General features: G+C 46.1%; 1 protein-coding gene across 6 annotated transcripts in view; it reads left to right on the plus strand.

Annotated features, from left to right (window-relative positions):
* Positions 1–12,047, plus strand: part of triobpb (TRIO and F-actin binding protein b) — a 373,748-nt gene that overhangs the window by 257,231 nt on the left and 104,470 nt on the right. For all 6 annotated transcript variants that reach the window (XM_072588503.1, XM_072588505.1, XM_072588506.1 and 3 more), the window contains one exon: positions 5,080–5,148. In XM_072588503.1, coding sequence (XP_072444604.1) covers positions 5,080–5,148 — 69 coding nt within the window. The remainder of the gene's footprint in view (positions 1–5,079; positions 5,149–12,047) is intronic.

Genomic DNA, 12,047 nt, shown 5'->3' on the forward strand with positions numbered 1-12,047 from the left:
GCATTCCACACACCCACCACTCTCTGGGTAAAGAAGTTTCTCCTCATCTCTGTCCTAAATGGCCTACCCCTTATTTTTAAGCTGTGTCCTCTGGTTCGGCACTCACCCATCAGCGGAAACATGTTTCCTGCCTCCAGAATGTCCAATCCTTTAATAATCTTATGTGTCTCAATCAGATCCCCTCTCAGTCTTCTAAACTCAAGGGTATACAAGCCCAGTCGCTCCAGTCTTTCAGTGTAAGGTAATCACACCATTCCAGGAATTGACCTTGTGAACCTACGCTGCACTCCCTCAATAGCCAGAATGTCTTTCCTCAAATTTGTAGACTAGAACTGCACACAATATTCCAGGTGCGGTCTCACCAGGGCCCTGTACAGCTGCAGAAGAACCTCTTTGCTTCTATACTCAATCCCTCTTGTTATGAAGGCCAGCATGCTATTAGCTTTCTTCACAACGTGCTTTACCTGCATAATTGACTGGTGTACAAGAACACCCAGATCTCTTTGTACTGCCCCTTTACCTAACTTGACTCCATTTAGGTACTTATCTGCCTTCCTGTTCTTGCACCAAAGTGGATAACCATACATTTATCCACATTAAACTGCATCTGCCATGCATCTGTCCACTCACCTAACCTGTCCAGGTCACCCTGTAATCTCCGAACATCCTCTCCACATTTCACCCTGCCACCCAGCTTTGTATCATCAGCAAATTTGCTAATGTTACTATTAATACCATCTTCTTAATATATATTGTAAAAAGCTGCGGTCCCAGCTCTGATCACTGCGGTACCCCACTGGTCACTGCCTGCCATTCTGAAAGGGAGCCGTTTATCACGACTGTTTGTTTCCTGTCAGCCAACCAATTTTCAATCCAAGTCAGTACTTTACCCCCAATTCCATGCGCCCTAAGTTTGCTCACTAACCTCCTATGCGGGACTTTATCAAAGGCTTTCTGAAAGTCCAGGTACACTACATCCACTGGATCTCCCTTGTCCATCTTCAGAGTTACATCCTCAAAAAATTCCAGAAGATTAGTCAAGCATGATTTCCCCTTCATAAATCCATGCTGACTCTGACCTATCCTGTTACTGCTGTCCAGATGTGTCGTAATTTCATCCTTTATAATAGACTCCGGCATCTTTCCCATCATGGAGGTCAGATTAACTGGTCTATAATTTCCTGCTTTCTCTCTCGTTCCTTTCTTAAAAAGTGGTACAAGATTAGCCACCCTCCAATCCACAGGAACTGATCCTGAATCTATCGAACTCTGCAAAATACTCACCAACGCATCCACGATTTCTCGAGCCACCTCCTTCAGTACCCTGGGATATAGACCATCCGGCCCCGGGGACTTATCAACCTTCAGACCTAACAGTCTCTCCAACACCAATTCCTGGCAAATATAAATTCCCTTCAGTTCAGGTCCTTCAGCCACCGTTACCTCTGGGAGATTGCTTGCGTCTTCCCCAGTGAACACAGACCTGAAGTACCAATTCAATTCTTCTGCCATTTCTTTGTTCCCTGTAATATATTCCCCTGTTTCTGTCTTCAAGGGCCCAATTTTAGTCTTAACCATTTTTTTTCCCTTTCACATACCTAAAAAAGCTTTTACCACCCTCCTTTATATTTTTGGCCAGTTTATCTTCGTACCTCATTTTTTCTCTGCGTATTTCCTTCTTAGTAATCCTCTGTTGTTCTTTCCAAGCTTCCCAGTCCTCCGTTTTCCCACTCATCTTTGCTCTGTTATACTTTTTCTCTTTTGACTTTATATGTTTCTTAACTTCCCTCGTCAGCCATGACCACACCTGCCTCCTCCTAGGATCTTTCTTCCTTTTTGGAATGAACTGATCCTGCATCTTCTGCATTATACCCAGAAATATTCGCCATTGTTCCTCCACTATCATCCCTGTTAAGGTATTGCACCACTGAACTTTAGCCAGCTTCTCCCTCATAGCTCCATAGTTCCCTTTATTCAACTGAAATATTGTCACTACCGATTGTACCCTCTCCCTTTCAAATTGCAGATTGAAGCTTATTGTATTATGGTCACTACCTCCTAATGGTTCCTTCACTTCGAGGTCCCTGACCAATTCTGGTTGGTTGCACAATACCAGATCCAGAATTGCCTTCTCCCTGGTCGGCTCCGGCACCAGCTGTTCTAAGAATCCATCTCGGAGGCACTCAACAAAGTCTCTTTCTTGAGGTCCAATACCATCCTGATTCTCCCAGTCTATCTGCATGTTGAAATCCCCCATAACATATTTGCGACAGGCCAATTTCAGCTCCTAATTCGACTTACACCCTACATCCATACTACTGTTTGGGGGCCTATAGATAACTCCCAAGAGGGTCTTTCTACCCTTAGAATTTCTCAGCTCTATCCATACTGACTCTACATCCCCTGATACTAGGTTCCCCCCGCGCAAGGGACTGAATATCATCCCTTACAACAGGGCCACCCCACCCCCTCTGCCCGTCAGTCTGTCCTTACGATAGTACGTATAGCCTTGAATATTCATTTCCCAGGCACTGTCCACTTGAAGCCACGTCTCAGTTATCCGCACAATATCATAGCTGCCAATTTCCAAAAGAGCCTCAAGCTCATCCATCTTATTTCTAATACTTCGTGCATTCATATATAGTATTTTTAATTTGTTACTGCCCTCACCCTTCCCATCAACCCCTATTTCACTCAAACTTACGGCATGATCCCTTTTTGTGTTTTCTGCTTCATTGATACTGTTGTCTTTCTTGACTTCCCTTGTTCTAACTTTCCCTTCAATTTCCTTCTTAAACTTCCAGTTTGTCCCCTCCCTGTCACCCCTGTCAGTTTAGGTAATTGACTGTTGGTGAGGCATGTATGAGGATCCATGGGGCTACAATTGAGGAACCTCAGCCCCTGCAATTATCCAACATTAATAAGGATCTTGTAAGCTGTGCAGAACAGAGTGCAGGGACGATGAGCAAACTGACAACGGCACTTTGGTACAGGGAGCCATTAAAATGTGGGAAGGAAATAGGACCATAATAGCGGTTGGGGACACCATAATTGCAGTAAATAAGTACTATTTCTGCAGTGAGTGGGAGTCCCAAATGCTGTATCATCTGCCCAGTGCCAGAGTTAAAGACATCTACCTTTGGGCTGAAGAAGGTTGAGAGAGAGAAGAGGGATCCAGTAGTCCACGTTGATAGCAATGACATAGTGTCCAGGAAACAATGTTGGAATCCAAATCAGGATCAGGCTATCTTGGATATGGTGATATGTAATGAGACAGGTTTGATAAATAATGTCAGAGTAAAAGATCCCCAAGGACACCGTGATCATGACATCTTAGAATTTAGCATTTAGTTTGAGAGGGAGAAACTTGGATCAGAAATCCTGCTAAGCTTAAATAAGGGTAAGTGCAAAGGACTGAGGACAGAGCTGGCGAAGGTGGGCAGCAGCAAGGGTGGTTGAGGAACAATGGCAAATGTTTCAGAAAATAGTTCATGACTTACAGAAAAATACATTTCCTAGTGAGGAAGAAGAATTCTAGAATGGGGATAAGAGACTGGGGGGTGACCTTGCAGAGATTTATAAACTTACGTAAGCATGGATAGATTGAAAAGCCAAGGTCTTTCCCCAGGGTAGGGGAGTCCAAAACTAGAGGGCATAGGTTTAAGGGGAAAGATTTAAAAGGGACTTCAGGGGTAACTATTTCACTCAGGGGATGATGCATGTATGGAATGAGCTGCCAGATGAAGTAGTGGATGCTGGTACAGTTACAACATTTAAAAGACAACTGGACAGGAATATGAATAGGAAGGGTTTAGATGAATATGGGCCAAATGCTTGCAAATGGCACTAGATTAATTTAGGATATCTGGTTGTGAAACTTGGAAGAGTTCAGAAAATATTTACCAGGATGTTGCCAGGGTTGGAGGGTTTGAGCTATAGGGAGAGGCTGAAGAGGCTGGGGCTGTTTTCCCTGGAGCGTCGGAGGCTGAGGGGTGACCTTATAGAGGTTTATAAAATTATGAGGGGCATGGATAGGATAAATAGACAAAGTCTTTTCCCTGGAGTGGGGAAGTCCAGAACCAGAGGGCGTAGGTTGAGGGTGAAAGGGGAAAGATATAAAAGAGACTTAAGGGGCAACTTTTTCACACAGAGGATGGTATGTGTATGGAATTAGCTGCCAGAGGAAGTGGTGGAGGCTGGTACAATTACAACATTTAAGAGGCATTTGGATGGGTATATGAATAGGAAGGGTTTGGAGGGATATGGGCCAGGTGCTGGCAGTTGGGACTAGATTGGGTTGGGATATCTGGTCAGCATGGACAAGCTGGACCAAAGGGTCTGTTTCTCTGCTGTATGACTCAATGACTCTTTGACTTTATTAAAACACACAAGAGTATTAGAGGACTTGACAGGGTAAATGCAGAAATGTTGTTTTCAATAGTGAGAAAGTCTAGGAGCAGAGGGTATGATTTCAGAATAAGGATCACCCATTTAAGACAGACGAGGAAACATGTTTTTCTTTTCAGAGCATTGTGAATTTATGGAATTCTTTACTACAGAGGGCTGTTGGGACTGGCTTGTTAAATATACTCAAGGCTGAGATAGACAGATTTTTAATCAGTAAGTGTTTTAAGGGTTATGAGGAGAAGGCAGTAAAATGAAGTTGAGGATTATCAGCTTAGCCAGGGTCTCATTGAACAATGGAACAGACTCATTGAGATGAGTGGCCTCCTGCTCCTACATGTTACCGTCTTATGATGAATGGTCTCCTTTATTCTTTGATGCTATAATTCAACAATTGCCAAAATGTAATGATCTGGAGTCTTGTCCGTGAACCTGGTGAGTTTAACTACATTTAATAAAAAAAAAACATAATCTGGGATCCTGTGGCTACCTGAGACTTGTCAAGATCACTTTCCCTTTTTGCTCCATCAACTGAAGCTGAGACCTTCCAGGAGTAGTGTATATTATGTGCAACTCTGCTATTAACTGTGTAAATGTCAGGGGCTGATACAGGGTCTGATGATTTTTTTTTATTGAGCTTCATGAAATGATCTGATTTGTTTGTTTCTTTTTCAGTGGAAGAAACACTGGTTTGTTCTGACAGACTCCAGCCTGAGATATTACAGAGACAGCACAGCAGAGGAGGTAAGAGTTTTCACCAGCCAATAGCTTCACCCACCCGAGAACCTAGTGCCAGTTCATACTTTTCCAAAAGAGAAGGTTATTATTCGTAAAGAAGCGCATGTAGGGCAGAATTGATCATGGCTCAGCCTGTGTAGGCCTTTAGTGGGTGAAATACCTTGCAGGTTATTTTGGTTACATGGTATGAACTGGATCTAAACATATATCCCAGTATGGAGATCTATTTTTAGCACCCAATTTTGATTCTAATCACCATAATTGAGAAAAAGACAAATCCTCCATTCATGAAGGTAATTCACAGGAAACATCAAAATAAAGAGAATATAGTGTTTATTAGATTAGATTACTTACAGTGTGGAAACAGGCCCTTCGGCCCAACAAGTCCACACCGCCCCGCGGGAGCGCAACCCACCCATACCCCTACATCTACCCCTTACCTAACACTACGGGCAATTTAGCACAGCCAATTCACCTGGCCCTGCACATCTTTGGACTGTGGGAGGAAACCGGAGCACCCGGAGGATACCCACGCAGACACGGGGAGAATGTGCAAACTCCACACAGAGAGTCACCTGAGGCGGGAATTGAACCCGGGTCTCTGGCGCTGTGAGGCAGCAGTGCTAACCACTGTGCCACCGTGCCGCCCGTGTTTATACTGAGAGGAGCGTGCTGAATGGTTGGCTGTTTGGAAGTCTTGTTTTTGAATGTGGTGTTGATCCTAAATGCCATAATTTGAATTGAAGGAATGAACAAAAACTCACACACGGTTAGCACCAGGTGAGCAATAAAGGTGATATACCTTTTAAGGGCCCCTCAAAATCCAGTGCAGTGACTGGTTTCCTCACATTCAGCTGTGCATCAGTGCAGAATGAAGGCTGAAGCTCGGAGAGGTTTTCAGCCAGAGGTACCAAATGGACGATTAATCTCAGCCTCCTCAAGTGATCCCCAGCATTACAAATACCAGTCTTCAGCCAATTCGATTCACTCCGCGTGATATCAAAAAAAGTTGGAGATACTGGATAGTGCAAAGGCTATGGGCCCTGACAACATTCCAGCAATAGTACTGAAGACTTGTGCTCCAGAATTTGCCACTCCTCTTCCCAAGCTCTTCCAGTATAGTTACAACACTGGCATCTCTTCGACAATGTGGAAAGTTGCCCAGATATGTCCTGTACACAAAAAGCAGGACAATTCAACCTGACCAGTTACAACCCCAGCAATTTACTCTTGATCATCAGTAAAGTGATGGAAGGTGTCATCAGTTGTGCTATCAAGCAACACCTTTGCTCAGTAATAAGCTGCTCAATAATGCCCAGTTAGGGTTCCTGAAGGACTACTCAGCTTTTGACCTCACTATAGCCTTGGTTCAAACATGAACAAAAGGGTTGAGTTCCAGAGGTGAGGTAAGGTGAGAGTGACAACTCTTGACATCAATACCGCAACCGATCAAGTGTGGCATCAAGAAGCCCTGGCAAAACTGGTATTAATGGGTATCAGAGGACAAACTCTGCTGGTTAGAGTCATATCGAGCACATAGGAAGATGGGCATGGTTGTTGGAGGTCGGTCATCTTCACTCCAGGACATCTTTGCAGGAGTTCCTCAGGCTAGTGTGCTAGGCTCAAGCATCTTCAACTGCTTCATCAAGGACCTTTCCTCCATCATAAGGTCAGAAGTGGGAATGTTCACTAATGATTGCACAATGGTCAGCATCATTCACAACTCCTCAGACACAGAAGAAGTCCATGTTCAAATGCAAAAAGATCTGGACAATATCTACTTGGGCTAACAAGTGACAAGTAACATTCATGCCACACAAAAGCCAGGTTACGACCATCAGCAGTAAGAGACAATATAACCACTGCCCCATGCAATTCAGTGGTGTTACTATCACCGAATCCCACACTATCAACATTAACCACAAACTCGCCACATAAACACACTGGCTGCAAGAGCATGAGCTGAAAATGTGTTGCTGGAAAAGCGCAGCAGGTCAGGCAGCATCCAAGGAGCAGGAAAATCGACGTTTCGGGCATGAGCCCTTCTTCAGGAATGAGGAAAGTGTGTCCAGCAGGCTAAGATAAAAGGTAGGGAGGAGGGACTTGGGGGAGGGGCGTTGGAAATGTGATAGGTGGAAGGAGGTCAAGGTGAGGGTGATAGGCCGGAGTGGGGGTAGGGGCGGAGAGGTCAGGAAGAAGATTACAGGTTAGGAAGGTGGTGCTGAGTTTGAGGTTTGGGACTGAGACAAGGTGGGAGGAGGGGAAATGAGGAAACTGGAGAAATCTGAGTTCATCCCTTGTGGTTGGAGGGTTCCTAGGCAGAAGATGAGGCGTTCTTCCTCCAACCGTTGTGTTGCTATGGTCTGGCGATGGAGGAGTCCAAGGACCTGCATGTCCTTGGTGGAGTGGGAGGGGGAGTTGAAGTGTTGAGCCACGGGGTGGTTGGGTTGGTTGGTCCGGGTGTCTCAGAGGTGTTCTCTGAAACGTTCCGCAAGTAGGCGGCCTGTCTCCCCAATATAGGGGAGGCCACATCGGGTGCAGCGGATGCAATAAATGATGTATGTGGAGGTGCAGGTGAATTTGTGGCGGATATGGAAGGATCCCTTGGGGCCTTGGAGGGAAGTAAGAGGGGAGGTGTGGTCGCAAGTTTTGCATTTCTTGCGGTTGCAGGGGAAGGTGCCGGGAGTGGAAGTTGGGTTGGTGGGGGGTGTGGACCTGACGAGGGAGTCACGGAGGGAGTGGTCTTTTCGGAACGCTGATAGGTGAGGGGAGGGAAATATATCCCTGGTGGTGGGGTCCGTTTGGAGGTGGCGGAAATGACGACGGATGATACGCTGTATATGGAGGTTGGTGGGGTGGTAGGTGAGGACCAGTGGGGTTCTGTCCTGGTGGCGGTTGGAGGGGCGCTGTTCAAGGGCGTAGGAGCGGGAAGTGGAGGAGATGCGGTGGAGGGCATCGTCGATCACGTCTGGGGGGAAATTGTGGTCTTTGAAGAAGGAGGCCATCTGGGTTGTACGGTATTGGAACTGGTCCTCCTGGGAGCAGATGCGCCGGAGACGAAGGAATTGGGAATATGGGATGGCATTTTTACAGGGGGCAGGGTGGGGGGAGGTCTAGTCTAGTCTAGGTAGCTGTGGGAGTCGGTCGGTTTATAGTAAATGTCCGTGTTGATTCGGTCGCCCGAGATAGAAATGGAAAGGTCTAAGAAGGGGAGGGAGGAGTCTGAGACAGTCCAGGTGAATTTGAGGTCAGGGTGGAAGGTGTTGGTAAAGTGGATGAACTGTTCAACCTCCTCGTGGGAGCACGATGTAGCGGAGGAAAAGGTGGGGGGTGGTGCCAGTGTAGCTGCGGAAGATGGACTGTTCCACATATCCTACGCAGAGACAGGCATAGCTGGGGCCCATGCGGGTGCCCATGGCTACTCCTTTGGTTTGGAGGAAGTGGGAGGATTGGAAAGAGAAGTTGTTCAGGGTGAGGACCAGTTCAGTCAGTCGAAGGAGGGTGTCAGTGGAAGGGTACTGGTTGGTACGGCGGGAAAGAAAGAAGCGGAGGGCTTTGAGTCCTTCGTAATGGGGGATGGAGGTGTACAGGGGCCAACCAATCCAACCACCCCCTGGCTCAACACTTCAACTCCCCCTCCCACTCCACCAAGGACATGCAGGTCCTTGGACTCCTCCATCGCCAGACCATAGCAACACAACGGTTGGAGGAAGAACGCCTCATCTTCCGCCTAGGAACCCTCCAACCACAAGGGATGAACTCAGATTTCTCCAGTTTCCTCATTTCCCCTCCCCTCACCTTGTCTCAGTCAAATCCCTCGAACTCAGCACCGCCTTCCTAACCTGCAATCTTCTTCCTGACCTCTCCGCTCCCACTCCCACTCCAGCCTATCACCCTCACCTTGACCTCCTTCCACCTATCGCATTTCCAACGCCCCTCCCCCAAGTCCCTCCTCCCTACCTTTTCTCTTAGCCTGCTGGACACACTTTCCTCATTCAAGAAGAAGGGCTCATGTCCGGAACGTCGATTCTCCTGCTCCTTGGATGCTGCCTGACCTGCTGCGCTTTTCCAGCAACACATTTTCAGCTCTGATCTCCAGCATCTGCACTCCTCACTTTCTCCTGCAAGAGCATGTCAGAGTTTAGAAATACTGTGGTGAGTAACTCACCTCCTGACTCTCCAAAGATTGTCCATCATCTGCAAGGTAAAGTCAGGAGTGTGATGGAATACTCCCCACTTGTGTGGATTGGTGCAGTTCCAACATCACTCAAGAAGCTTGACACCATTCAGAACAAAGGAGCCCACTTGACTGACATTATATCCACAAGCTTCCACTCTCTCCACCATTGAATGTTCAGTCACAACAGTGTGTACTATCCACAACAGTCACTTCAGAAATTCACCAAAGATCCTCAGACAGCACCTTCCAAACCCACAACACTTTCTTCTCGAAAGAGAAGGGCAGCAGATACATGGGAACACCATCACTTGCAAGTTCCCCTCCAAGCCACACACCATCCTGATTTGGAAATATATTGCTATTCCTTCACTGTTTCTGGGTCAAAATCCTGGAATTTCAACTATAATGGCATTGTTGGTCAACCCCACAGTAACTGAACTGTAGCGGTTCAAGAAAGCAACTCACTACCACCTTCAAGGGCAACTAGGGACGAGCAGTAAATGCTGTGTTAAGGAGCGGGTGTTAGGTTAGGCATTAGTTGCCAATATGCATTGAAGCATTCTTGAATGAGTATAAGCACTGTGGGAAAATGGTGGCCTTGTGGAAATGTCACTGGGCCAATAATTCAAGGTTCAAATCCCAGTTCTGAAGAAGGGCCATTGGACCTGAAATGTTAAGTTTGCTTTCTCTGTACAGATGCTGCCAAGTCCTGCTGAGTTTGTGCAGCAGTTTTTTTTTAAATGTTTCAGACTTCTAGCATCTGCAGTTCTTTGTTTTGTCAAATTCTATCACGGCAGCTAGTCTCAAGATTCCTCACCTCAGTAATATGACTCTGAAGGTGTCACTTTTTAAACTTGATCATAGTCAAAACACCGAGAGGCATTGTTGTTAATACCCCATCTGATGTCGTTTAAAGAAAGAAATGTGCCAGCCGTACCTGTTTTCTGCTATATTCCAGACCACAGGAGTGTGGTTGACTCTGAAATGGCCTAACTACGCAGGTAACATGTGCTGAACATGCCAGCTATGTCCACATCCCATGAGAGAATAAGGAGGTGAAAAACCTCCTTGGGATAAGAGTGGGGTTGCAGTGTTGTCACTGGGTTAGTCTTCCACAGGCGAAAATGAGGAGTGCAGATGCTGGAGTTTAGAGTCAAGAGTGTAGTGCTGGAAAAGCACAGCAGGTCAGGCAACATCTGAGGAGCAGGAGAGTCGATGTTTTGGGCAAAAATGAAGGGTTTTTGCCCGAAACGTCGATTATCCTGCTCCTCTGATGCTGTCTGACCTGCTGTGCTTTTCCAGCACTACACTCTCTAATCTTCCACAGGCCCAAATGAATGCTCTGAGAATGTGGGTTCCAACCCCATTGGAAACTAAGATGAAAGTATTTTGTTAGGAGAATGTCAAGAGTTATGTTTATGTCCAATGTGGTATGAACACCTACAGCACTAAGATGATACAAGCATGTGGTTAAATTGTAGATTCAATACCTCAAGGTCCATTTGCGGTGAGTAGCATAGATACGCTTGACAGATGCTGGTTAAACACATTAGGGAGAAAGGTAAAGAAAGCTATGCTGATAGGGTTTATTGAGGGAGGGAAAGGAACCTCCCATGGGGCCGTGTCTGCTGTGTCTTCAATTTAATTGTGTTGACCAGTTTAGCTGGCATCTGAAACCTGCATCATGAACAAAGGAGAATCATGCATGTTCACCTTGTTTAGAACATAGAACAGTATAGCACAGTACAAGCCCTTTGGCCCTTGATGTTGTGCCGACCTTGTATCCTACTCTAAGATCAAACTAACCTATGTGCCCTACATTTTACTATCATCCATGCACCTATCCAAGAGTCGCTTAAATGTCCCAAATGTTTCTGACTCTGCTACCACTACAGGCAGTACATTCCACACACCCACCACTTTGTGTAAAGAACCAATCTCTGACATCTCCCCTAAACCTTCCTCCAATCACCTTAACATTATGCTCCTCGTGATAGCCATTTCTGCCCTCAGAAAATGTCTCTGACTATTCACCCTATCTGTCTCTCATCATCTTGTACACCTCTACTTAGTCCCCTCTCATCCTTCTTTGCTCCAATGAAAAGAGCCCTACCTCCCTCAACCTTTCTTTATAAGACATGTCCTCCAGTCCAGGCAGCATCCTGGTAAATCTCTTCTGCATCGCTCTAAAGCTTCCACATCCTTTCTATAAAGAGGCGACCATAACCGAACACAATATTCCAAGTGTGATCTAACCAGGGCTCTGTGGAGCTGCAGCATAACCTCGCGGTCCTTAAACTCGATACCCCTGCTAATGAAAGCCAACACACCATATGCTGCCTTAACAAACCTATCAACTTGGATGGCAACTTTGAGGAATCTATGGACATGGACCCCAAGATCCCTCTGTTCCTCCACACTGCCAAGAATCCTGCTTTTAACCCTGTATTCTGCATTCAAATTCAACCTTCCAAAGTGAATCACTTCATACTTTTCAAAGTTGAACTCTATCTGCCACTTATCAGCCCAGTTCTGCATCCTGTCAATGTTCCGTTGCAACCTACAACAGCCCTCCACACTATCCACCAGTCCTCTAACCTTCGTGTCATTGGCAAACTTACTAACCCATCCTTCACTTCCATATCCAAGTCATTATAAAAATCACAAAGAGAAGAGGCCCCAGAACAGATCCCTGCAGAACACCACTGGTCACCAAGCTCCAGGC

This window comes from Chiloscyllium punctatum, chromosome 18 (genome assembly GCF_047496795.1).
Source record: "Chiloscyllium punctatum isolate Juve2018m chromosome 18, sChiPun1.3, whole genome shotgun sequence".
Classification (NCBI taxonomy): domain Eukaryota; kingdom Metazoa; phylum Chordata; class Chondrichthyes; order Orectolobiformes; family Hemiscylliidae; genus Chiloscyllium; species Chiloscyllium punctatum.